The 27979-nt window shown below is 42.0% G+C and overlaps 1 protein-coding gene across 1 annotated transcript in view; it reads right to left on the minus strand.

The window, feature by feature from the left end:
• blm (BLM RecQ like helicase) overlaps nt 1-24469 on the minus strand; it is a 41639-nt gene extending 17170 nt beyond the window's left edge. The window contains exons 1-12 of the mRNA XM_033050276.1: nt 24189-24469; nt 21072-21170; nt 19773-20539; nt 18267-18438; nt 13351-13448; nt 12345-12477; nt 9990-10750; nt 7797-7988; nt 5831-5949; nt 4919-5032; nt 3515-3613; nt 1537-1685 (exon numbers count right to left, since the gene is read on the minus strand). Coding sequence (XP_032906167.1) covers nt 1537-1685; nt 3515-3613; nt 4919-5032; nt 5831-5949; nt 7797-7988; nt 9990-10750; nt 12345-12477; nt 13351-13448; nt 18267-18438; nt 19773-20539; nt 21072-21169 — 2702 coding nt within the window. The 5' untranslated portion in view covers nt 21170; nt 24189-24469. The remainder of the gene's footprint in view (nt 1-1536; nt 1686-3514; nt 3614-4918; nt 5033-5830; nt 5950-7796; nt 7989-9989; nt 10751-12344; nt 12478-13350; nt 13449-18266; nt 18439-19772; nt 20540-21071; nt 21171-24188) is intronic.
• Between the last annotated feature and the right edge of the window lie 3510 nt (nt 24470-27979).

Here is a 27979-nt window from a genome sequence, read left to right on the forward strand (position 1 = left end):
TTTAAATCAACATCTGTTGTTCCTTCCTACACATTACATGCACAATATTGGTTGCAAGGTGTTTTGAGATGACGAGAAATAGAAATACAAATTTTTCTTACTTTCTGAATAAAGGCATACAGTCAACTCGTACACACAGAAACAGCTCCATTTCTCCCCATGTCCATGCTGTCCACTGTACTCATCTACACTGAACCTATTTACAAATAGATCCGTGGCACTACACAAACTGACAATTTAAGTACTCGACTAGACGCTTCTTAAATGTCATTAGATTATCTGTCTCCAAAACCTCGTCAAGTCTAGATTCCGATTTATTATTGTCATGTGTACCGATGTACAGCTTTGTTTTGCATGCTATCCAAACAAATATACCATAAATAAATACAATCGAGTCAAACACATGTACAATAGATAGAGCAAAGGGGAAGATACAGTGTGCAGAATATAGTTTGCAGCATTGCAACATTTCACTTCCATAGACAAAGTTTAATGTCCACAAAGGGGAGAGATAAATCGGACAGTACCCTATCAAACGGAAGGACTGTTCAGAAGCATGATAACACAGTGGAAGACGCTGTTCCCGAGCCTTGTGGAGCGCTCTTTCAAGCTTGTGTATTTTCTGCCGGACTGGAGCAGGGGGAAGGAGGAATGACTGGGGTGGAACAAGTCTTTGATTATGTTTGGCTGCTTTTCCAGGGCAGTGGAAAGTGTGGATGAAGTCAAAGGTGGGAAGTCTGGTCTGTGTGAAGGACTAGGCTACGTCTACAACTCTACAATTTATTGTGGTCTTAGACAGAGCTGTTCCCAAACCAAGCTGTGATGCAATCCAACAGTATGCTGTCTATGGTGCATCTGTTGAAAGTTGTGAGAATCAATGAAGACATATCCAAATTTCCTCAATCTCCTCAGGAAGTAGACCTGTGCCCTCTTATTTTAATACCCCCCTATCTGTCTTATCCAAACCCCTCGATTTTAACTATTACATCCATCTTACACGTTCACTTTACATTTTTATTTTTTAAAAAAGAACAATTTGGATGCATTTAAAGGAAAGAATGGTCCTTCGCACAGAAAAAGCTAAATTAGTAGGAAAATATTTTAAATTCCAGACTCCAAACCCCAGACAGTGGAGTCAAAGTCTGGTGCTTTTGAAGAGCGCTTCTATTGTGTCCAACTGAAAGACTATAAACCATCTGTAATTTTTGGAATGTATACAGGTTATAGTACTTCTGTGACAATTCTGATGGGGAGTTGGAGGACAGGGGATTGGAGCATTATTCTGCAATCAGGTGAAACTTGTGCATCTCGAGTCATAGATCTAATGGCCTTGGGGTTTGCCACTGGATTGACACTTGCTTTTAGATAAAGAAACCGTTACTCAATTCTGAAGAAATGCAAGGAAATAATTTGACACCAAAAAAAAGCAGAAGATATGTTTTAAATTGAATAGGTAATAGTGTGTAATAAATATTATGAATCTATACATAAATGCTCATTAACCTCATACCACTTTAAAAAAAGGAGGCTACATACACTTGAGGCCTCAGCATCTTGAGCTGGTTGAGGATGTCCTTCTGTACACGTGGGGTAGCTGTAGCTGTCAAGGCCATCATTGGGGTGGAAGGAAACTTCTGCCGGAGTTCATTCAACCTCTTGTAATCTGGACGGAAATCGTGGCCCCACTGAAAGCAGAAACAGAAAGGGTTAACGTGTGATCAAAAAATTGGGGGATGGATGCAAGAAGCTGGGAGAAAAACAATTTGCCCAATGAACAATTATTGTCCCCGAGCCATGAGAAATAAGGGCACTATTGGCGAACAGCAGTGGTATTTCAGCCATAATAAACCCGCTCCCCGAATAAAACCTTTCATGAGCAACAGGCAAGGAGAGAAAATTGACAAAATAAGATTCTACTACAATAAGATGAAGAAATAAAAAAATATTGAAACCAGGATCTTGAGAAATGCAAAAGAAGGGGGTGTGCATGGGCGGGGAAGGTCCTGTTGTTAACTTGCAGGAAAAGCCGCAATTCTGAGTATTCAACTGATGTGATGCCGAACTGATCTTTCCAGGAAGACACTCACTCATCTTCTCTAGAAGATAGACACAAAATGCTGGAGTAACACAACAGGACAGGCAGCATCTCTGGAAAGATGGGTGACGTTTCGTGTCGAGACTGTCTTCAGACTGAAGAAAGGTCACGATCTGAAAAGTCACCCATTCCTTCTCTCCAGAGATGCTGCCTGTCCCGCTGTGTTACTCCAGCATTTTGACTATCTTCGATTTAAACCAGCATCTGCAGTTCTTTCCTACAACGTTCATCTTTTCTCCAGGCATCAGGGTATCTACAACAAATTTCATATTTCTGCTCACTCTCCATCAAATTTTACCATATGAACAGTCAGCTGAGACTGACATCTTGCAAGACAGGATCCTCTTCAAACTGCTGCCACTACTGAGATCTCAATAAAAACATCACAGAGGAGAGGATCTTTTGTTTGTACAAGCCACTGGGAGCTGTGATTTGCATCGTAAACTGCAGCCTACACTCATTTGGTGCTAATTTACAAGATGAATCATGGCTTTGAGCAGCAGGTATAATATTGAAAAAGATATTGCTCTCTGCTATTCCCTAAGGTGTTTGTCAGCTGAGTGCATCCTCCCACTCAAAATAAATTCATCTGCTAACTGCAGAATTGGAGCGGGTTTTTCAGAAACAAGCAGCTTTCCACTAGGGGTGAGGCAGCACACTGCATGTTTCATCCCCTGCTAGCATCTCACAGCTGGGGTATAACAATCACTTCCATCACCCCTTGAATGGGGAGCTTGGAAAACAGCAAAATGCTTGTGTGCCCGCTCCTCTTCGCTTAGTGACAGCCACCCTTACACCAGCTGGAAAAGAGCAATCATCTCCTTGCTCCGAGTAAGGCAGCACACCACCACCACTGCCCCTCTCACCACTGTACCAGTCAGCTCCCTGAAACCAAGAGAGTGCTATTAGCTGAGGACTGTCGCACATCAGATCAATGAGCATGTTCCGTAAGAAGGGCAAAGCACTTGCTTCAGGCTAAGTCGGACAGAATCCTCCACTCCTCATCCCACCCTCCAGGTCAAGTCCATGTCCAATCCTCACATGCAGTTCCTTTTAAGGCCTTGTGTCGTTCCAAAGCGCTTCACAGCCAACGAAGTGTGATCAAATAAGATCCAACAAATTATACGAATGATGATAAAGTAACCACAATGCTCAGTTTTGGGCAGGGTACCAATCTGGATTCCCCCAGTTATCTTTGGGTGTTTCCCAGTACTCTTTCTCCAAGCGATTCTACCCATCTACACGATATCTACACGATGAGAAAGGCAGATCTTGGTTTGGTACCTGCTAGTTGCATCTGACAGTAGGATACTTAATAAAACATTCTATCCAGGAGTATTCCTCTGTGCACAAGTATCACGAATAGTCTGATCTACTGAGCCAAATCTAGAAAGAGAAACACATAAATAGTGCAGATACCTGGCTGACGCAGTGAGCCTCATCGATAACAAAACGAGCCAAAAGCTTCCTCTCATACAAATTTACCAGCGCTGAGACTAATCGGTTGCTAGCACTAACCTGCATGAAAGACAAAAATCAAGGTTAATAGAAAAATAGGTGCAGAAGTAGGCCATTCAGCCCTTCGAGCCAGCACCGCCATTCAATATGATCATGGCTAATCATCTAAAATCAGTACCCCGTTCCTGCTTTTCCCCCATATCCCTAGATTCATTTAGCCCCAAGAGCTAAATCTAACTACCTCTTGAAAACATCCAGTGAATTAGCCTCCACTGCCTTCTGTGGCAGAGAATTCCACAGATTCACAACTTTCTGGGTGAAAAAGTTTTTTTTTCCCATCTCAGTCCTAAATGGCCTACCCCTTATTCTTAAACTGTGACCCCCGGTTCTGGACTCCCCAAACATATTCCTACATCTAGCCTGTCCAATCCTTTAAGAATTTTATATGTTTCTATGAGATCTCCTCTCATCCTTCCAAATTCTAGGGAATGCAAGCCCAAAGTGTTGCAGACTCCGGAAGCTTTTATAAAATATTGTTTTTGGGACATAGTAGCCCCATGATGGTGGTCATGTGATGCCTTCTACAACCAGTGCTGTGGCACTTTGATATTACCAAGCAGCGATCCAGTCAAATGACTGCCAACTGCTCTCCTCTACCCCACACCCCCAACCTCCCCCACACAACTTGGTCACCCTCACATCTTTATTCCTTGTGGATGAGACCACAGAAAAAGCATTTGCAAAAGTACAAGGGCATTGTACTCAGACTCTGCAAACTCTTTGGGAATATTGTGTAAATGAATACTCGGATTTTTAAGTATCTACAGTTCAAACACAGCAAGGTAGAGGGTTACATTGACTCGTGGAACACCAGTACAAGAATAAATTAAAATAAATAGCTTAGGAAAATCAGTGACAAGTTTTTGTGTCTCAAGGGGATAAACATTTGTTGTAAACTGTGTATAAATTCTTAAAATGTTGGCCATTGCTCGATCGTTCATCTTTTAAATGCAGTTTCTCAACATACCACAGCTAACAAACACTTTGTAGTTTCCTTGATTTAAATTCTGGTGTCAGAACCAATTCTCTTTCACTCTTTATACGAGTTACATTATATCATATTCATTCTGCCCCCGAAAAACCCTCAGCTACCAGATCATCAATGACTCCTTTTGCACAATAAGAAGCTTAAAACAATCAGTTAGTTCTCTCTCTGGGCCTGCAAAATACAGATCTAGAAAAGCATATACTCAATGACTTAATCCACTACACTGTTACTGCTAACTTGGTAAACTACCCCAAGAATACTGTATTATCCTTGTTACATACAGATTTAATTTTCTGACTTTTGCCCTAAACTACCACCTTCTCAGGAGTGCAGTAGAGCAGCTTCACTGTGGGATCCTTTTTGGACAGTTGCATGTAAGTAGCAGCAGCTTCTGAATCAGTCTTATTCCCAGTCAGTTGCGTTGCTGGGATCTGCAAAAGAAAAATTAAGAGCACAATTAAGGTCAGCTTCCCTCTCCTTATCTCACTTCACCTATTCCTGCCATTAAGAGTTCCAGCTGGTAAGTTCATTTCAAGAATGGTTAGTGACATACATCTGCCCCTCTGAATTGGTTCAACATGTTTTGACCAGGAATCTGGGGAGCACAGGATTCAAACCAGTGCCTGACAACCCATTGTCAACTGTGCCCACATGTTAAAGGCAAGGGGCCCTTTCTCGTTCATCCATGCAAAACACTTTGAATAATGTAATCCCTGGTCTCTCTACATCGGCTGATGTCACTGAATTCTTGCAACATGCCTCAAAAGTGCCTTAATCTAACTAATTCACTACCTGCTCCCTGCATTATAAATAATTGACTCTTATGACACAGGACACTGTCAATTGGCCTGTCGAGCAAATAATGACCTTTAAAAACTCTCCATTAACTCCTAATCTCCTTCCCTTTTCCCAATTCACCTGCAATATTTTTTTCCTGCAGGTATTTATACAATTCCCATTTGAAAATTCCTGGTGAATCTGCTTCCACTGCCACCAGGCAATGACGTGAAAAATACTCATGACTCCTTTCGTTATTTTATCACTCACCATTCAGTGATCCATCTGCCAATGAAAATGGTTACTCTTTATCAAAACATGCCATAATTTATCTATCATATGCTCTGCTCTATCCAAGAACCACCCCAATAAAAGATTAGCTTTGAAAAATTCTCGGTCATTCTGTCATCACTGCATTATCTAAAAAATGGAAAGTCATTTAATAAACTCACATCAAACAGGGTCAGTTTCTGCACCTGGTCCATGATCAGTGACTTGAGTGGGGAAATCACTACAGTGACTCCTGGTGTGAGACAGGATGGCAGCTGATAACACAAACTCTTTCCTCCACCTGAAATATAAATACAGCATAAATTTCTATCAAGGTTGAAACAAAAAAAAAAATGGAGAACCTACAACACAACTGGGTATCATTAGAATTTCTTCTGCAGAAAAGCTTCTGTCCACCATTTTCATCATGAAACCAATTAAAGTTGAGGAACTGCTCTCAGTGACATTGGTAGTTTTTATTCCTCAGCAGTTACCACTAAGAATAGACCTTACTTGTCTAATGTCCTCATTTGTTGGTCATGGGTTGTTGCAGAGTACAATTGGACTGTCACACTTGGCTACATAAAAGCAACTGAACTTCAAGAGAGCAGGTGAGAGTTCATACCCAAAGCAGTGTTTATTTCTTGCTTCACCATGATACGAACCTCCTCTCCACACACCATTTGCTGCCAGATTTTCATAGGTGTTCAGAATCTGTAGCATACCAATTGATATTGAGCAGTCCAGTGAACAAAGAGACATAAATGGTGGGAGTGGTTGAGGAGAAAAACAGTGGCAGTATGCAAGTGTTGAAAATCAATGGGAGAGGGAAGAGATGGGAGAGCTCAAGTAGTCTACTTTCAATCAGCAGCATTGTGACAGAAGGGATAATTGATTGTTTGCTATCAACTTAAGTAGAAGCAAACATGTTTAAACTCCTGCAGTGAGGGGGGGGGGGGGGAAAGAGGTTACCTAAAATTGGAGAATCCAATGTTGGGTTGTAAGTTACCCCAAGTAGAATAACTGCAAGAGCAGATACACACTTAGAATTTTGTTTAAGAAGGAACTGCAGATGCTGGAAAATCTAAGTCAGACTGAAGAAGGGTTTTGGCCCGAAACATTGCCTATTTCCTTCGCTCCATAGATGCTGCCTCACCCGTTGAGTTTCTCCAGCATTTTTGTCTATACTTAGAATTCTCTGGCAAGTGACTCATCTGCCAATTTCTCAAAGCTTGTCTACCATCTGCAAAGCTCAAGCCAGGTGTGTGATGGAGTACGCTCTACTTGCCTGGATGAGTGCAGCACTGAACAACATTCAAAAAGCTCAACATCATATAGTATCTAATGGCTCGTTTGTTAGGCACCCTATCCATAACCATTCAGTCACTCCACCAATGATGCACAGTTGCAGCAGGTTGTACAATCTATAGGATGCACTGCAGCAACGCTCCAAGACTCCTTAAACCACACCAACCTAACCATGGCCTCTGCCACTAGAAGAACAAAAACAGCAAAAGCATGGGAAACGCCACTACCTGGAAGTTGCCATCCTAGCCACACACCACCCTGACTTGCAAATATTTTGCCAATCTTTCAGTCACCGGATCAAAATCCTGGACCTTCCCCAACACTGTGGGAATACCCACACCTCAAGGACTGCAAGGGTTCAAGAAAGTAGCTCATCATTACCTTCTCAAGGGCAATTGGGATGGGTAATTAAATGCTGGCTCAGCTTGTGAAGCCCAAGTGCTTTGAAGAAGAGAGACTCAAAAGTAAAAATAGCTAGCATTTAGAAATAATGAACAGCAGATACTGATTTACAAAAAGACAAAATGCTGGAGTAACTCAAGAGGGTCAGGCAGCATCCCTGGAGAACATGGATAGGTAACATTTTGGGTTGGGACCCTTCTTCATCTGAAGGTCCCAACCCAAAACCTTACCCATCCATATTCTCCAAGGAACCTGCTTGAGACCCACTGAATTGCTCCAGCATTTTGTGTCTTTTCATAGCTAACGTGACTTTTGAAATCTGTAATTATAAACAAAATGGAATAATCATGTATTTATATAGGTTACAAAGATAAGGTACTCAAACTTCCATGAAGTGAGTGACTGGAGGCACTTGCTCGAGCTACCTTAGCGACATACCAGTGGGCATCAGAACAAAGCAGTCTTCGTTCAACAGCGCTGCATTAATAGCTTCCAGCTGGTTGGTTCGGAACTGGTGCAACCCAAATTTCTTGTGAAAAATTCGCATCATCTCTTTGGAGTGTGGAAATTGATAGCCTCGGAAACGTTCAAGAGCTGGGTCTTTAGAGAGACCTTGCTCACTTGAAGACCCTAATGGAAGAAAGTAAATGCACTGTCATGCTATTCATTTCAAAAAAGAAACGTTATAATCATGCCGCTCTCGGCACCAGCCAGTGTTCCTGAGCTTGAATCTGTGGAGCAACCAACATAGTAATAATGAGCAGGGTAGTAACAGACTGCAGGAGGCCAACAGATTGCCAAAATCAGCAGATACATCAGCAAATGCAATTTAACGAAGGTGAATGTAAAACTGCACATTAGGACATGGAATCTACAGAGATAGATTAATCTAATTTGGACCATTTTAAATGGAATGAATGAATAAAGAGACATTGAGTGAATATAAATCATTAAAGGTTGGAGAACAACAGGTTGAAACAATTAAGGTACCATGTCGTCACATTTTAAAACACAAAGAGGTACACCATTTGGTGCACCTTGCTTTGGAAAGGATGTCAAAGCCCTGGAACATATGCAGTGGTTACTTACTACGGACATATTTGAAGAAAGCAGCAAAGAAAATCAAGTTGGGCCGAAGGGCCTGTTTCCATGCTGTGTGGATCACTCTAAGATGGAGACACAACAGCAATGCTCAAAATTCTAAAGAAACAAATAAGAAATTGTTCATAAAGGTCCAATAAACAAATAAATGAATAAAAATGTCTTCAACAAGCTGCTGCAAAGATCGAGAACTCACTATCTGCAAAGATGGAAAAATCTGATTCAGAGAAACATTCAAAAGGTAATTTGAAACACATTTGAAATTGATTCATAGGCAGGGCTATAGAGATAAAAAGCTGGAGTTTGACATGAAATTAGAGAGCTCTTTGAAAGAGGCCAGGCACAACCGGCTAAATGGTCTCTTCCTGTGTAGAGGTACAATGATTTGACAGGATGGGCACAGAGATCTATTTGAACTGTACTACACGAATGTCAGATACTGAACGAGCGGTTTCATACATGAGGTATATGGCATTAGGTAAACACGGCAAAATCTTTGGAACCTTCTCTCACAATACCACACTCTGCATGGAGAAAATACAGTTTTTTAATTATGAATTATTAGAAGCTTATACAATACCGGACAAAGCAACATGAAGCTTACAAGCCCTGTCCCACTGTACAAGTTCATTCAGAGTTCTCCCAAGTTTGCCCTGATTCGAACTCGAAGAATTACGGTAATGGCCGCTCATCGGTATTCGGGGCTCTCGTGGACATTTTTCAACATGTTGAAAAATCTTCACGAGTCTTCCCGAGCTTACCGCATTTCCCGAGTACCTGCCGTTAGCGTTACGAGCGGCTAAGAGATGTCCCCGAGCTCCAACGTACCCGCTATGTTCATTCTACGTGCTTACCACGAGTTTGAATTTTTTTTAAACTATTGAGAGCTCTTGAATGAACTCGTACAGTGGGACAGGGTCATAAGTCTGCAAACTTCAGTTGAAAATTGAACCTACATTACTGCAAATTCATGCCCCAGTCCTGCCTACAGGACGAACATGAGTCACTGGACATCACTGTACCTGCCAGCACTTTCTTCTTGCCTCTCGTTCACAGCTCCGAGGCAAACATCAGCAGCCACAGTTGAGCAAATAAGTTCTGCAAACACCAAAACACGAAACACGAGAACTCAGGAAGTATCCCAGTTATAAATCATACTGGCATCTGGTTGGCTTAATGGGCAAAGGCACCTACTGGTGCACTACAGTGTGAATGAAAGCCCCAATCAAACACTGTTACACATTGTTGATGTAATTTTTATGCAGGCTGACCAATGACAGGAAACAGACTGCCACCAACACCATCACTCTAAGGGAGAGTTAAAACATGGGCATGTCGCAAACCTCTGGATCTGGACAAGATAATAGACATCTGCTGGCACCAACAGGTCTCAGCTCAGCATGAATAAACCCAGACAGAAGAAAATATAAGACCATTGGGAATATACAGGCCCCACACTTATCTACGAAACATTTAGCTGGTTATGGTACGGATTATTTTATCCACATTATTGTAAAGCTCACTGATTACCTGTGGAACTGAGCTTGGTTTGAGGTTTGACACTGGTAGTTGCAGAGGGATTAGCCAAGTATGTGCTGCCATCTTGTACTAAAGTTCTTGTCTCCCGGGACTTCTTGGACCCTCCCTCCCTGATGGGGAGAGTACTTGCATACAATGAATCATTGGACGCAGGAACACTTGTCGAATATGAAAAACACTCCATCTCTTCATCTAAATCGTATAATTCTAAGTTATCAATATCAAAATCATCCTCCAGTGCCGACGCGTCCTTGCCCTGTAGCCTCTGATTACGAGTAGAACACGTTCTTTCAGCAGACACTGCTGGCTGTCTGTCTGCCTTGCTTGCCCCACCTTCATTTTGTGATCCGTTTGCGATTTGACCACATGGAGAATAAGCGTCCTGATTGGAACTCGATACTGAAGGAACAAGCTTGCTTCTTTGTAGATAGGGCTTGTTCTGCGTGCAGCTAGTGGCAGGTGCAGAAAGGACACCTGTCCTGCCAGTGGGTGTAGAAGTTTCATCAATTGCATAGAAATCTGCCTCATAAAGAAAATTATCATCAGGCAAAGTTGGTGTATTCTGGCAAGATTTCCTAAACATAAAGGTTTTAGATGTTCTTTGCCACCGGTCAGGATTTACACTAACAGGGGAACCAACAGTATTGGTAGAATAATTATTCGTTAAAGTCTGCCCTGGTCTGAAGGCAGCTTTTGCCGTATCTTCATTTAGTATTTTCTGCGTTTCATTCTTATCAGCCAAAAGCTTCTTTCTAGAAGGAAAAGAACAATTCCTAGTTAGCACTAATAGAAAATAGAAATTTCCTACAAACGATACAGAAATTATGCCCTCAGTTGGGTGGGTGGGGGGGGGGGGGATAAAGGAGACAGGGGGTTGAAGGGTGTGAAAATCAGTTAGTCAGACAAACTCCGTACAGACAGAATCCATAGTCAGAATTAAGGCAGCGACTCTACCGTTTGGCTACTGTACCCACTAAAGAGCTACGTTTCTGCAGAAGTTGCTTAATTCTCAGCGATTTAGTGCTTCTATTTCCCAAGCCCAGGATCCTATGCTTTTGTTCGTTCCCAAAATTATTCTGTCTTCTACCCATTTAGCCCTCAGGTTTATGTTACCTCTTCTCATTCTTTCTACCAAAATGTAATAATTTACATTTCTCCTTATTATATTTCATCTGACACCTACTCACTCATTCTGCCAGCCAATTTACATATTCTTGAAGTCTATTATTGTCCTCCGAGTTTTGTATATTCTGAAATTTAGAAATAAGTTCCCTGAACACCCAGTGGATATTAAGAAAACCAGCGATCCATAATGATCGCCCGGAACTTCACCGAACACTTCCCTCCAGCCCATTACGAAAATCCCTTTCCTATTATCATAATCATAATCATACTTTATTAGCCAAGTATGTTTTGCAACATACGAGGAATTTGATTTGCCATACAGTCACACCAATAAAAAGCAACAAGACACACAAAACACATAAGCATTTAACATAAGCATCCACCACAGTGACTCCTCCACATTCCTCTGTGATGGAAGGCAAAAAAAAGTTCAGGCTCTTTCCTTCTTTGTCCTCCCGCTGAGGGGGGCCTCGAGCCTTCTGTTGACGGGCCGATCTTGGCTACTGTAGCTGGCGGTCGGGCCCTCCGCATCGGGGGGGGATCTCAGCTCCCCGCGCCGGGCGATCAGACCCTGGGTCGGGGCTAGTCGAACCTTCTGCGACTTGGAGCCTCCCGAGACTGCAAGCTCCTCGATGTTGAAATCCGCAGGCCGCAGTAGGAGCGTTGATCCCAGGCAAAGAATCGCAGGCTCCGATGGCAAGTCCACACCCCCGCGGTGGGGTTCAAAGTCAGTCTCGAGCAAGGCCGCCAGCTCCATGATGTTAGGCTGCAGAGCGGCCGGAGATACGATCCGGAAAACAAGCTCATCTCCGGCAAGGTAGGGGATTGAAAATAAGTTTCCCCCGACGACCACCACCCACATAAAACAAATGTATATATATATATATGTGATATGTAAAATTTAATAGTGTATATGTACACACATATATGTATATATACACATACATATAAGTTTTATGGGGAAAGGGTGGTAACAATGCCAGGGAGAGATCAGAACTCGGGGATGATAATCTGAAGAACAGCACTGGCGAGTGAATAGGAAGCAGATCCGAATTGGAAGCAGACAAGCAAAGGTTGTGATGGCCTTAATTGTGAAAGAAGATGGAAGGAGGGCTGGCAGTGCTTTGGATGTTTGATAGTGAAAATCACAGTGAAATAACCTCAAACTATACACCTCACTGTGGTGGTCCAATACCTCAAGTCTTTGAAGCCAGTACTTACCGAAGCTCTCTCTGCCGAAGCAATTGGCTTGCACAAGACAAAGCCTGCAGTTCACTCACAGGAATCTGGTCGACTAAGATACAGATATCTTCCATCACTTGGATCAGTTGCTTGCTAAACCCCATTGAATTATCTGTTTAAAGGACAAAACCAGCATCTTAATATTCACAACTTTGCAGTTTGCATGTTTAGATTGCACCTAATGCACACAAAGTAGACCTCTCTAACATTGTAAGCAAAGTTTATCAACACCGGCAGCATTGTAATGATGGCAGGATCCCACAAGAGGTCACCTTGCACCGTTGCTGCATTCTTTAGTTGTTAACTCTGTTCCCAGTGCAGTTTTATTCCTCTTGTTGCTCTACATTGAATAAAAACTGAAACATCTATTCAAGCAAAAATATTTACTTCAGTGTTAATGCTCCTCATAAATATTCTCCAACCCTCATTCACTAAATCTCAATTCACACCTTTTTCTATGCCACTCTACCACAAAAATTATGATAAAAGCATAGGTGTTCAGAGAAAACTCTATGGAGAAATGTGAAGAATAATATGATGAAGTTAAGCGAGGTAAAATGAAAGGAAATGCATATGGAGCATTGCATTCAGACAGAGTGGTTCTGATGAATATCCTATTTTCTCAGTTTCATATTTTATGTATTCTCATGACGTTCCTGAAATAGAAGAACGTGTGCAGTCTCACACTGCAACAAAGAAAGCAGAGTGAGCAAATTGAATCTAGTCTTTTATTCCTATTTTACAAATCATCATGTTCATACTTACAACGGGTAAGTCTGAATAAACCAGTTATACCTCCTGTGACAGGGTTCATATTATACATATTCACAGAAATTTACAATGGGGAAAGCATGCAGCAGATACATTTTTTAAATTCTCAATTTAAATTTATTAGCAATAATATGACAACAATTTAAAATGATTTACTCCTTTTTGCAGCCTACAGAAGGAGTTCCAATGGACTAACAACAAGATAATCTCTTACCATTATCTACTCTAGTCATTGATAGTTTTTTGGTTGCATCTTCATCGCGTGGCTGTGGATTTGGTGAGGAGACGAATCGCTTAGTTTCTGCCGAATTACTGTGGAGGGAGAACATCTTATTAAAGATACTCAAACTCTTCTCCAAATACTGACCTGACAAAAGTATTTAGCTGTCTGTCATGTTCATTGTTAGCACTCTAACCTCCAACTCACTGGGTTGGGGGTTCCACTCCAGAGAAACAAGTTCATTTTTCGTGATGACAATCCAGAGCCTTAGACTTTGCACAAGATGTTAACCAATTGTTGGTCCCCCTGTTAATGTCAATTCCGACCAGTGGCAAAGAACCAAGATGTTAGATTGTTCTCCAAAGTGAATTTGAGAGAACCCGTAGTACTGATTATGAATGGTGCAATATGGTGCATGGAAACAAGATCCTTGCCCCACTCGGCCATGCTGACCAAGTTGTTTACCTTTGTCTGGCTCAAATCCCTCCAAATCTTTCCTATTCACATATCTATTCAAGTGTCTTTGAAATTTCACATTTGTAGTGGTCTCTAGCACTTTTTCAGGTAGTTTGTTCGACTACAGGGCAAAGATTGTGACTACTCATCTTATCTATGCAATTCATGATTATTTTTTTAAACCATGATTAGGGCACCCCTTAGCCTCCTATATACACCAAGGAAAAAAATCCAAGCCTCTACTTATAACTCAACCCCCCCCCCCCCCACCCCCACCATTGCCAGCAACATCCTCATAAATCTTTTGTGCACCCTTTTCAGTTTAACATCTTTCTTACAGCAGGGCAACCAGAACTGTACACATTACTCCAACTGTAGCCTTACCAATGTTTACAGCTCTAACGTGACTTTCCAACCCATGTCCGTAATACATTGAACATCGAAGGCACTCATACCAAATACCTTCACCACTCTATCCACCCATGTCACCACTTTCATGGAACTACGCAACTGCATCCCTAGGTTTCTCTGTTATATAACACTCCACAGGGTCTTATAACTTATTGTGCAAATCCTGTCCTGGTTTATCTTACCAAAATTCAACACCTCTGAATTAAACACCGTCTGCCGTTCGTTCCTCAGACCATTCACCTGATCAGGATTTTGTCACAAATGTACCACCTATACCACCAATTTCAGTGTCGTTTGCGAACTTATTAACCATGCCACCCAGATTCTCATTCAAATCATTAATATAAATTACAAACAGCAGTGGACCTAATGCCTCATCTTCCTCAAACAAGGCTACACACCAACGCCACTACTTCCACAGGACACTGAGAATATTTGGCACATCTACAGATGCACTATAGAAAGTATATTGTCAGATTGCATCACAGCTTATTTTGGAAGCAGCACTGCCAAAGACCGCAAGAAATAGCAAAGGATGTAGCCTAGTCCATCACAGTCCAGACTCTTCACCGTTGATTCCATATGCACTAAACATCGTTTCAGTAAAGCAGCAAATATAATCAAAAACGTCCCATCCTAGCCATTCCTTTCTCCCCGCTCCCATCAGGCAGACGATACAGAAGTTTGAAAACTTGCACCAAAGTCAAAAACAGCTTCTTCCCCTCTATTATCAGGCTTCTGCACAGTCTTTTCAGAAGTTAGGGTGCAGTCTGATTCACTTCTACTTCATTGCAGACATTATACCTTTGTCTCTTGAACTGTTGCACTACAATGCTGAGAACTATATTCTGCACTGAATCTTTCCCTTTGATTCTACCCATTGTACTTGAGTTTGGTTCGATTTTATCTACAGTATTATCCAATTTAATTGAATAGCATGCAGGGCATGGGTTTTCACCACACCTTGGTACATGTGACAATAATAAACCTAAATCAGCACTGATCTCTGTGCCACACTTGTTACAGGTGTAGTCTGAAAAACAACCTTCTAACCAGACCATGTGGCACCTTGTCAAAGTCCTTCGTGGGACAAGTACACTGAGATTTGGCCCTCAAATGTTGTTCCACATTTTCAATTTCTAAAAATATATTTCATTGCCTGTTCCTAATCTATCTTATTATGCCCGACTCATTTCTCTCTCATTACCATGTTGCCCCAACTTCACCCCTCTAACTTACACTCCACAATCCATGCACCCTGGAATTTCCACTCCATGTTCCTCTTTTTCTTTAAATGCTAAGAAATTCTGCTTTAATCAATAATTGTTAACAATACACTATCTTTGAATTGAATACCTTTAGTCGTCATTACTTGGGATCACTACTTAGAATGCTCAAATATTTCACAACACCTTGGACTACTGTCCTGAAAAGTAACAGTGAGTGCTATTAAACATACTTGTATTGGGACAAAATTCTGGGGGGGGGGGTCATTGCTGATATTTTCCCCATAAACATCAAGCCATTCTAGAATGGTAGATCAGGTTGTTAGTCATGTAATTTCAGAATAATTTAACCAGTTAATTAGTTCAGGAACATAACAATACCTCAGCACAGAATTACTTCCTGAGATGGTAATTAATCATCAGGAAAATTCCTTCCCAAATGATTTATCTACTAGAATCGCAATGCAGAGCTTGATGTCCTGCTAAGCCACAGCGACTCAAAAAAAAGGTCACGTTTCTGGTCTGTGGTTTTTTAACTGATCTCAAGCAGCAAAGCAGATAAAGAACCAAACTCTGCTTCAGAAATGTTGCACTATTGGGGCACAGACAGGGATGAAGAGTTCAGGGGAAAAAATTGAGATGGGGGCAGAAGGGGGTTAACTGAGAGGAATGCAAAGATGCAGAGAATAAAAAGTATAGGATTTGTATAAACGGGTATTTGTAATGGTCAGCACAGATTTTGTGGGCTGAAAAGCCTGTTTCTGTGCTGTATCGGTGCGACGCTGTGGTAAGAATAACCAGCTGATATAATTTGCATCCCCATCCTACTCCAACTCCACTTAGCGGTGTATTTGCAATCACCACGTAATCACCGCTTCAGCAGTAATGCCTCTGAAGTGTAAACATCTGGTTAAGTTTCACTGTCTGTTTTCACACATAAAGCTTGAGCACTTACTTGAGGTGCATAGTGGTGCAAGCACTGGAACGATGGTCCTGTGCTTGGAGTCTTTGAAAACATAGAACATAGAAACAGGAACATGTTGACCCACAGGAAAAAGGAGAGTAAACTTTATGATGTATCTAGTGAAGATGCTCAGAGGCACAGATTCCCAGTCATACAAGATTTAAAAAAGGCCATTTGACCCAGCATCTCCACCATCAGGCATCCATCTGTACCAATCCCATTTTCAAGCATTTGGTCCAGTGTTCAGGTGCAGATCAAGATATTCTGAGAGTATCTTCCTATCTTCACCACCCTTGAGGCAAAGTATTCCAAATTTATGCTACCCTGGGGGTGATAAAATACTGGGGTCCCTTAAATCCTCGACTCCTTGCCTTAAACCCACACCCTCTTGTTTTTTACACCTCTGCTGTGGGGAAAAGCTTCTCTTTGTACTATCAAGCCTGTCTATAATCTTGTATACCTCAATCAGGACTTCTTAAACTCCTCTTCGCCAAGAAAGTAAACACAGCCCACCTGGTCTTTCCTAGTAACTGAAATACTTCAGCCCAGAGTACTCTGTTTTGGCCATACCAATATTTGACATAGTTGTAATTACTGTGCTTTTCTATTCTATGCCCCGTCTTAACGAAAACAAGTATCACATATGGCCTCTTAATTACCTCTTCCATCCATTCTGCCAGCTTCATGGGCTTTTGGATTTGTATATCAAGATCCCTCTGTTCCTCAATATTCCCCAGGGACTTCCCATTTTTTTTGTATAGCCCAGCATTATTAGTTCTCTCAAAATGCGTCACTTTTCAGAATTAAATTCCACCTGCCACTGCTTATCCAACATACCAACTGATAATCATTTGTAGCCAAAGATTACACGCTTCACTAACAATACCATACATTTTCATATCATCTGCAAACTTATTAATACCTTGTACATTCACATCCAAGTTATTAATGTCCACAACAAACAGTCACAGGTAGATTCTCAAAGTACACCACTGATCAAACAGCCTTCAAACCAGGCAATCAACTCCCCATTATCAATCCACCACTCCTATTACCAAACCAAAGATGGGATAAACCTGAATGGCAAATTCGTTATGTTATTGATGACTTCAATGCAGAACAAGTGAGATAAGGTAGATTAGAAAATTACAATTGGATGTAAAGATTGGCAGTGATTTCACTAAAGAGGGCCATTCCAAAGATTAAGATCCAGCTACAGCTCAAATATCATTCATGTGCAATGCAATAACTCAAACTACACAGGCCAACTGGAGCCATCCTGATTGGTGAAACATAAGGTGCATCTTGCGAATCAGTGAGAAAAATAAATAAGACGAGAGAAAGAAATGGATTGGAGCTAAATCAAGTTTAGAATATTATAAAGTCATACCAGATTGATGAAGCAAAAACATGAAAAAAAGTAAGAAAAAAAAACTCTTGAGAACAATTCACTACCTGCAGGATTGACTGGCTGCAAGTTCAGTTGTTCACTTTTCAGATTGGTTCTCAGCTGCATTACAAAATTAATATTACAATTATAACAAATCATAAGATCCCAGGGGAAGGATAGAACTAAGTTTAACTTTCAGAAGATTAACGGCAGACCATTATGGAACTTGTAGCAATTTGCAGTTCATTCTTTCTTGCACACTGGATACAAGTAACAGTGAACAATATTAAACTTACTTAACTGGGAACCAAATTCTGACCTGTTAAACTTCTACCTACAGTTACTCACGATGATCTTCCCATGGACAGTGACAGAAAGAAAATACACATTCATCCACAGGATGGCATTAAACAATCTCCTACATAATCTTCAATGTAAAATAAAATCACTTGTACAAACAAACCTGAGACAATTGAGGAAGGATGGCAGAGATGCCTGATCACTTTCAGGGGATGGTGGAATAAAATCAATTTCACAGTCCTCATTCTCCAGGTGATCGGGGTTTCTGCCCTCAGTGAAAATGGCATCAAGTTGTGGCTGGCTGCTCCGAGGGCTGTCAGCATCTGTAAGGTCAACTACAGTTGCAGAAAGTTAGAAAGTAGATAAAGTAAGTAATTAGGAATATGAATGTCCTTATTATATAGGGCTAGAGGAGACGGCAAGGATGTCTTCCGATCAAGGGCTTTAAGATCATATCTGGAGAATTGTTTACAGTCCTGATCTCGAAAATAAGGTTATATTTGCCATGGGGAATGTGCAATGTGGATTCCAGATGTGATTGTTCTAAAAATGACAAAAAGAGGATGATGAGCTCACAATTATTGGATTTTAGAAGACGAGAAGCAATTTCATTGAAATGTACAATGATTCTCAGACAGGTGTCAGAGGCTACCATTTCCTTATGATGAGAGTCTAGGTGCTGTAATCTCCAGACTGGCCATTTAGGAATGATGACTAAAAAAATCTATTCACTCAGGGAACAGTAAACCTTTGTAATTCTTTACCCCAGGACGCACAGCTACTGGGCCTATTGAAGGCTAAAATGAATGGATTGTTGGATATGTGGAGACCAGGCAGGAAATTAATGGTCTTATGGCATTATATTAATTAACAGAGCAGGTCAAGGTAATGGTGATGATGGTGGAGGTACCACAGGCCTGATCTTCCTATATATTTCATCCCTATTTTTATCATTAATTTTTACATTCCGTAATGTGGAATTCTAAAGATGTGGTAAGAGTGACTCCCCCTGATATCAATGCAGTAGTGTGGTATTAAGGTGCTCTGATAAAAAATGAAGTCAATAGGCATCAAAATGGAAAATGTTCCAATGGTTGGAGTTATATCTCGCGCAAAGGGAATGGCTGTGGCTGTCAGCCCAGCTCGAGGATATCATTGCAGGAGTTCCTCAGGATTATCTCCTAGGCTCAACCACATTCAACTGCTTCTTCAATGACCTCCCTTCCACCAGAAGATCTGAAGTTAGAATGTTCACTGATGACTACACAATGTTCTATTCAATTTGCAACTCCTCAGCAAATGAAACAGCCATTGCCTACACGGAAAATATTCAGCACGGAAAATATTCAGCGTTGACCTGATAAATGGCAAGTAACATTCAGACCACACCAGTGACAGACAATTACCATTTCCAACCAGAGGGCATCTAACCACCCACAGTTGACATTTAATGGCATAACCACTGCTGAAAACTCATCACTAATATCCAAGGAGTCACTATGGATGAGCTATATAAATACTGCATTTACAAGAGACATTAAAAACTGGGTTACTGTGGCAAATAATTATCATCCTCGTGGTACCCCAGAGCCTCTAATCTTTTACTAGTGTCTCGTTTAAGAAATTTATTAAATTTAAGACAAATCATAACAAACCCAATAACTCTTACTTTTCTCTTCTATATCCTCCTTCCCAATGCCATCCGAGTCATCGTCACTTAAGATGATCCTTGGGCCTGAAGACCTGTTCTTCTTTGGAGAAAAAGACCTGGTGTAATCTTCATCCTCACAGTGGGGAAGCTCCCGAGAACTGACCAGGCAGATTTCAAGGTTGTTAACCTGCTTTGACTCTGTAAAGCAATTCCTTGGAGACTGAACAATTGTATTCTCCTTGGTGAGGAAAGACAAATTCTGTTCTCCATTGACATGTTTCACGTTACGATCACCTCCATTTAGATCTTTGGGTGAAGTCAATCCACTGGTGTTTGAATGTTTCACTTTATTTGATTCCTGTGTTGACTGTTCTGTGCTCGAGGACAAACTTGATTTCAAACCACTTTTTTCTTTCTTTGGGGTTTCAAAGTCTTCCAGATCATCCCAATCATCCAGGCTGATAACAGAGCCTGAGGACTCATCTGGATCAAGCTTCTTAGAAATCAGGGCAGCTGTTGCAGTGTGCCTCAGAGATGGGGATGTTGTCAAAGAAGCAGCAAATCGGGATGTTGAATCCAATTGCTTGGCAGCATGTTCAAGAAAGTTATTGATTTTGAGCGGTTGTTCATTAGGTATTGGTGAACGTGGTTTAGATTCAGGCTTACTCACGGTTGCTTGTTTGAAAACATTGACATCTCTGTCCTTGAGAGCACTGGTGCTGGTAAATCTCTGTAGACTGGGAGTTCCAACAGTACCAGGGTGAACCTTCTTAAATGTGAATGCCCTGTTAATGATAAATTGCATTTAAAAGTTAGTACTATTTGGAGACTTGCTTTGCTTTATGGCAAGTCAGGGAAGAGTGCTTGTGAGGAATAAATCAGGGCAGCACAGTAGAGTAGTGTTAGGACTGCACAGGCAGTGTAGGCAGGTCACAAGGCAGGTAGAGCTGCTGCCTCACAGCTCCAGAGACCCGGGTTCAATCCTGATCTCAAGTGCTTTCTGTGTGGAGTTTGCGCGTTCTCCCTGTGACCACATGGGTTTCCTCCAGGTGCTCTGGTTTCCTCCCAAATCCCAAAGACGTACGGCTTTGTAGGTTAATTGCCCTCTGTAAATTGCCACTAATGTGTAGGGGTTGCATGTGAAAGCGGGAGAACATAGAACCAGTGTGTTTGGGTGATCGATGGTCGATGTGTACTTAATGGGCCAAAGGGCCTGTTTCCATGCTGAATCTTTAAATTAAACTAAATTCGGAACTGCATGGAGGGCAGTCAGATATAAATATTGCTTTGAAATTAATAGATATTTTTACTACTTACCCTTGTTTGCTCTTCCCCAGTGAAAGTTTATTTTGGACTCCTTTCTCTGAGTGAAGCTCCAGCTGTTTCTGGAGGTTGTTCTGTGGTAAGCAAGTCATTCTGCAGAACAAATCAAATCAAATAAGAATAATTTGTGATCACATTTTTAGAGTTTGGCTTATTTTACACTTTGGTAATCACATCCAGGTGTTTACCAAAAGTTGCTAGCCAAGGTATCACAATGCAGCAATTTGATCCAAGCAACTGAACTGCCATCTGGTTTTCTACCATTTTCCAAGCACTGTACTCTCTAAATTAAACAAAAAACACAGCTGGAGGAACTCAGGCAGCATCTTCAAGGGAAATGGACAGATGACAGTTGGAGTCAGGACCCTTCTTCAACCTGATGGAGTAGACAAGTAATAACTGATAGAATGAGGCGAGAGGCACAGGCGGGGAAAGAGTTAGCAAGTAATAGGTGGATTTACAGATGAGTGAGGTGGGAGAGAAAAGTGTGGAGATCGTAACCAAAGCTAAGGGTAATAAGTGGGGAAGACAAAAGGGTGAAATCTGATAAGGATGGAACGGAGTAAAATATAATCCAAAGGGAGGGATATTCGGTAGAAGACGTTTAGATACTGACTGGGCATGAACCAGAACACCTGGAAATCCTTGTGGAATAAGATGCCAGCAAAGAACTGTGGAAGGAGCAAGTCTAGGTAAGAACATGGTCAAGGAGCAGGAGAACAGTAGGAATCACAGAAAAGATGCAGTCAGAGAGAGTCTCACAGAACTCCAATCAAACTGTAGATGATGAGTTTAATCACCACCAAGTCAGAATTCTATAGCTTTAGATTTGAACAGATAATCTGAATGTCACAAAAAGCTGGAGGAACTCAGTGGGTCAGAGGGCATCTCTGGAGAAAAGGAATAGTTGATGTTTAGCGTCGAGATCCGTCTTCAGACTCAAAACATCACATATTCCTTTTCTCCAGAAATTCCGTTTGACCTGCTGAGTTACTCCAGATTTTTGTGTCTATCTTCGGTTTAAACCAGCATCTGCAGTTCCTTCCTACACATTTAGTCTGAATGTCATTTCTCTACAGCTACATGCAGATTTAGATTTCAAGGCTTATTTCAATGATTAAATCACATAATACAGGACGAGACATGCAGTAGTGAGGAATCCATGCTCAGAGTCAGAGAGTTATACAGCACGGAAACAGCCCCTTCGGCCCAAAGTATCCATGTTGAATAAGTTGCCTAACTGAGCCAGTCTCTCTTGCCTGCAGCTGGTCCATCTTCTGCCAATCCTTTTCTATGCATGTACCTATCCGAGCACCTTTTAAATGCCTTAATTGTACCTGACACTACCACTTCCTCTGGGAGTTTGTTTCAAATACACACCACGCTCTGTGAAAAGAAAAAGGGTGCCCATCAGACCCTTTTAAGTCTTTCTTCTCTCACCTTAAACTTATGCCTTCTAGTTTCACACATTGCAAGGGAAAAACACTGTGTCCATTCACCTTACCTATGCCCATCATGATTTCTCTCATTGTCAACCAATCTACGACCAGAGTCTTAACTGCTGTTATAAACTACACGTTTTTGAACAACGTCCCTACAAAGATCACACCCGAGCCAGGCGTGCATCAACAGATCTATTCCCAGTTGCAATCTTAGGTTCAGTTCATTCTGTCACCATTTTTAACTCTGCTTCCTGCTATATGAATATAACAAACTATCATTTATCATTTATCATATATAAAAGCAAGAGATCCCTTGAAATCATTGAAACGACCCGACTGTCCTACCCATAATAATATCATTTCAGTAGTTTCCAGTGTGAAAATTGCAATGTTTATTAGATTACAACAACATCTACATGTTGCGCACGCCACTCCAGCCGGTCACTTTAAACATTTAACCCTCCCCACCCACCAAAATCAGCTTCTCTCCCTTTCCTCTCTGTAAACCTGTCATGGCATACATCTGCCAAACAACCCCTGCTTCAGTATATTCATGTGGTAGGAAGTTTTATTATTGTGTAGCGATATAAAGGTTGAGAAGATTACGGAGAGTCGGATTGTCAAGGAAGACTCTCTCTAACTTCTACAGGTGCACAGTCGAGAGCATGCTGACCGGTTGCATCGTGGCTTGGTTCGGCAATTTGAGCGCCCTGGAGAGGAAAAGACTACAAAAAGTAGTAAACACTGCCCAGTCCATCATCGGCTCTGACCTTCCTTCCATCGAGGGGATTTATCGCAGTCGCTGCCTCAAAAAGGCTGGCAGTATCATCAAAGACCCACACCATCCTGGCCACACACTCATCTCCCTGCTACCTTCAGGTAGAAGGTACAGGAGCCTGAAGACTGCAACAACCAGGTTCAGGAATAGCTACTTCCCCTCAGCCATCAGGCTATTAAACCTGGCTCGGACAAAACTCTGATTATTAGCAACCACTTTCTGTTATTTGCACTACCAGTTTATTTATTCATGTGTGTATATATTTATATCATGGTATATGGACACATTTATCTGTTTTGTAGTAAATGCCTACTATTTTCTGTGTGCTTAAGCAAAGCAAGAATTTCATTGTCCTATACAGGGACACATGACAATAAACTCACTTGAACTTGAACTTGAACTATAGTTCGGAGCTAAATGTCAGTAGCCAGTTCTCCTCGCTCAAAATAGCTCGGGGGAGTTTGGGGAATTCTGCTGTGGTTCGTGAGGACTGGTTGCAGCCGTTTGCCGAAGCAGAAGAGCTAACTGACCAGCTAATAAATGCTCTTTTTAAAATAATAAAACAAAGGGTAGTTACCCTCATTTATTCCTCGCAGGCCCTGCAGAGACCAGGGTCTCTTGCTGTGTGCGAAGGAACAGCAGATGCTGGTTTCCACCGAAGATAGACACAAAAAGCTGGAGTAACTCCGCGGGACAGGCAGCATCTCTGGAGAGAAGGAATCGGATCGAGACTCGTCTTCAGGCTGATGAAGGGTCTCGACCTGAAATGCCACCCATTCATTCTCTCCAGAGATGCTGCCTGGCCCGCTGACTGAGTGAGTTACTCCAGCTTTTTGTGAGCTTGCTGCTTGTTTACCCGCCCGCTGCTGTCCGCAAGAATTAAAAACGTACCTCCACACCGCATCTCAGCTGAACCTGCAGAAGCTGCTATGCCTGCAAACCGTCCCAAGTAATCGACAGCCCGGTGTTCCCCGCTAGGCCCGGTGTTCCCCGCTAGGCCCGGTGTTCCCCGCTAGGCCCGGTGTTCCCCGCTAGGCCCGGTGTTCCCCGCTAGGCCCGGTGGTGCTCGCGACCTCTCTCCAGCGATCAAATTCCCGCGCCCGCTCCTCCGCCGTGTCCAGGAAGTGCGTTGGAGCGCTCGCTCTCTCTCGCCCCCCAGCGGGCAGGATAAAGAAATGGCGCCAGGCGGAAAAAAACCACCAAAGGCTAAATATAGGATAATCAATGGGTTAAACAATCTCAAGGGGGACATTTTCCACACAGATGGTCGATATATGGAGCAATCTGCCAGAGGAGGTAGATGAGGCAGGTACCATAACAACAATTGAAGGATATTTGCACAGGTAGAAGATGGATGGAGAAAGTTTAAAGGGACATGGGACTAGTGTAGATGGGGCATCTTGCTCGGTATGTCAGGTTGGGCAAAAGGGCGTGTTTCCATTCTGTTTAGACTCTATGATTCTAATTCCTTGTGTTTCAGAAGGAACTGCAGATGTTGGAAAATCGAAGGTACACAAAAATGCTGGAGAAACTCAGCGGGTGCAGCAGCATCTATGGAGCGAAGGAAATAGGCAACGTTTCGGGCCGAAACCCTTCTTCAGTCTGTTGTTCACTAACAACAACGTATGAACTGGAGGTAGACAATCAGTTTCCTCCACTCCACAGATGCTGCCTCACCCGCTGAGTTTCTCCAGCATTTTTGTCTGCCTCCAGTTCATACGTTGTTAAGTTAGTGAATAAGGAATTCGAATCATAGTCTAAACAGAATGGAAACACGCCCTTTGGCCCAACCTGACAAGCAAGCTTTTTTTGGCCAATTTGTACATAGCAAGCTCCCACAAACATCGCTTCCCAGATACTGTCCCTGATGGATGTTTGGCGTTTGGCCCACATCCATGGGACGTCTTCTATGAAGTAATGCTGTGTTCACCATGAGGGCAGCTTAATATCTCGGCTGAAAGAGGGCATCTCTGACAGTTCAGCATTCTCTCTGTACTGTGTCAGTCAGGGTTTTTATTCCAAGTGTTCAGGGGTGAGACTTAGATAATTTTATACAAGTCATGGTTGATAGTGAAAAAAAATCAAAATAAAGCTATTAACTAATGGTGTTGTATTTTTGCTTTCAATAGAATTGTAATTTGTTCAAAATGCAGTTTCCTGAAATTCATCCTCAAAAAAGCTTATTTTTAATCTTCGGAGGCAAAATTAGAAATTTAATTGTAAAAGTTATTTGTGTGTTCTTAGCTATGTTGAAGTGCAGATGGTTATTAGTTGCATTGAGAAAATTCATTGTAAATCAATTAAATTAAAATTATTCCTTATGGATGTTATGGATGTTCAATTTCTTCAGCAACAGACCGCAATTGGTACAAATTGGCAACAACACTTCCTCCTCGATAACCGTCAACACAGGATCAGCTCAAGGCTGTGTGCTCAGTTCCCTGCTCTTTATTATACCCATAATTCCGTAGCTAGACACAGCTCCAACACCATCTTTAAATTCACTCATGATATCACTCTTGCACAAATAATGGGTAACAATGAGACAGAGTACAGAAGGGAGATTGATAATCTCATTGAATAAAATGAGATTCCATAACAAGAATCTTGCTTGCAATGTTAACAAGACCAAGTGCTGATTGTTGCCTTCAGGAGCAGCAAGCTAGGGATCCACGAATCTGCCTTTATCAATGGGTCGGTGGTGGACAGAATCAATAGCTTCAAGTGGCACAGCTGTTGAGCTGCTGCCTTAAGCGGCCTTTTCACGGGGCGACTTGACGCAAGAGTTAACCGGAGTTTAACATCGTGGGAACCTCGTGCGATAACAGTACGGCATTCGTGGACCACCGTGGACCACCGTAGCGCTAACGGCAGGTCATCGTGTAACTTGGTCACTCGGGAGAAAATTCAAGAAAGTTTGAATTTCTCCAAGAGTGACTTGTACACTTGTGGTTGAGCATTGCAACATTATATGAACGTAGTGGCCAGTGCGATATCCGTAATAACTCTTGCGGGTATCGTGGGAACTCCTGCGAACGGTGAACCCGGAAGCTGGACAGAGGGGACAGAAGGTGAGTAAAAATTATCTTCTGTGGGATTGAATTTAAAAAATAAATAAAAATAAAGATTTGCATCCGCATATGGACATCAACTTATTCATGAGTTATGTTAATGAGATTCAAGAAAATAACTATACTCTTTAAAAGGGACTTTAAAAGGGACTTTACTGAAAGGTTACGCATTTTTATGGTCCGTGAGAAATTTTTCACATGTACTTCTTTGAGAGATACAGGTCGGAGTCCTCGGGTCCAGGGGTCCGGAACGCTACCAATCAATGTTGTACAGAGACCCATGTAAGGAGTGAACTGCACATGCTGGTTTAAACCGAAGACAGACACAAAAAGCTGGAGTAACTCAGCGAGTCAAGCAGCATCTCTGGAGAAAAAAAGCGGATGTTTCGGGACGAGACCCATCTTCAGACTCAATTCCGATTAGGCTGTCTGAAGAAGGGCTCCGATTCGAATCGTCACCTATTCTTTTTCTCCAGAGATGCTGCATGACCCGCTGACTTACTCCAGCTTTTTATGTTTTTCTTCCAAGATCTGACTTGCCTGCTGAGTTACACCAACATTTTGTGTCCTTCTGTGCATATTAACCAGCATTAACCAGCGTCTGCAGTTCCTTTAGACATTACCTAACTTCAGATTTTAGAGATATAGCGCGTGGGAACTCCTGCGAACGGTAAACCCGGAAGCTGGACAGAGGGGACAGAAGGTGAGTAAAAAGGTGGTCTCAATATCGACAAGGGAACATGTGTCCTTCGAGGACGTCCCACCTAATTGTCATTGTTGGATAATCTTTTTAACAGGAACACTTGCAGAGATGGCTCCCAGAAAATCTCAAAGAAAGGGGGTAAAGCGTGTCAGAGATGTTTTTGCCATGCAGGAGAATGAGGAGGAGACGCAGCAAGAGAGACAGGTGGAGAGGCAACAGGAGATGCCACAGATAACACTGCCTGTGGGCTCCTTGGAGCAGGGAGAGGGTGAGCAAGGTGGATTTCAGATTGCCTCCCCAGTAGCCGTTGTAGGAATAGCCTCTACAGACGCTTATGTAAAGGGAAGATGGCAGAAGGTAAGGCCATATAACTTCACCAGGGAACAAGAGGGGGAACTTGTAGAATGGTACCAATTTAACGAGATTCTCTACGATAAATCCAGAGAGGATTATAGAAACAGGGAGAGAAAAAGGAACCTGCTGGAGACGAAGGCTGCCGAGTTTCCCGAGTGCTCATGTGAGTTTATATAACGATATATAAGTTCATCAAGAGGAGAACCATTTAATGTTATCCAAGATTTAAAAACATACATTGCTATTGATGTAAAAGTGCTGTGTTTGCAGTTAACTTAAACTTCTCTTATAAGTCTGTCTGTGCCCTGCAGCTGCAAAGTAAAAAAGTCGCAGACAGCGCGTCAATTAAAAAAACCACCATCCTGTACTCGAAATTACTTAGTATAGGCATGTCTCCAAATGAGCCAATTCAACCAAGGGAGGATATTTATAGTGTGTGAAAAAAAAAGTTACATCATTTGTGTCACGTGTAGTTCACGATGTTCATTCAAGATTTAACGCGAAAGCTCGGGAAACGGACAAGTCACTCGCACAAATAACAGAAATGCCGAGTA

This window comes from Amblyraja radiata, chromosome 34, assembly GCF_010909765.2.
Source record: "Amblyraja radiata isolate CabotCenter1 chromosome 34, sAmbRad1.1.pri, whole genome shotgun sequence".
Classification (NCBI taxonomy): Eukaryota; Metazoa; Chordata; class Chondrichthyes; order Rajiformes; family Rajidae; genus Amblyraja; species Amblyraja radiata.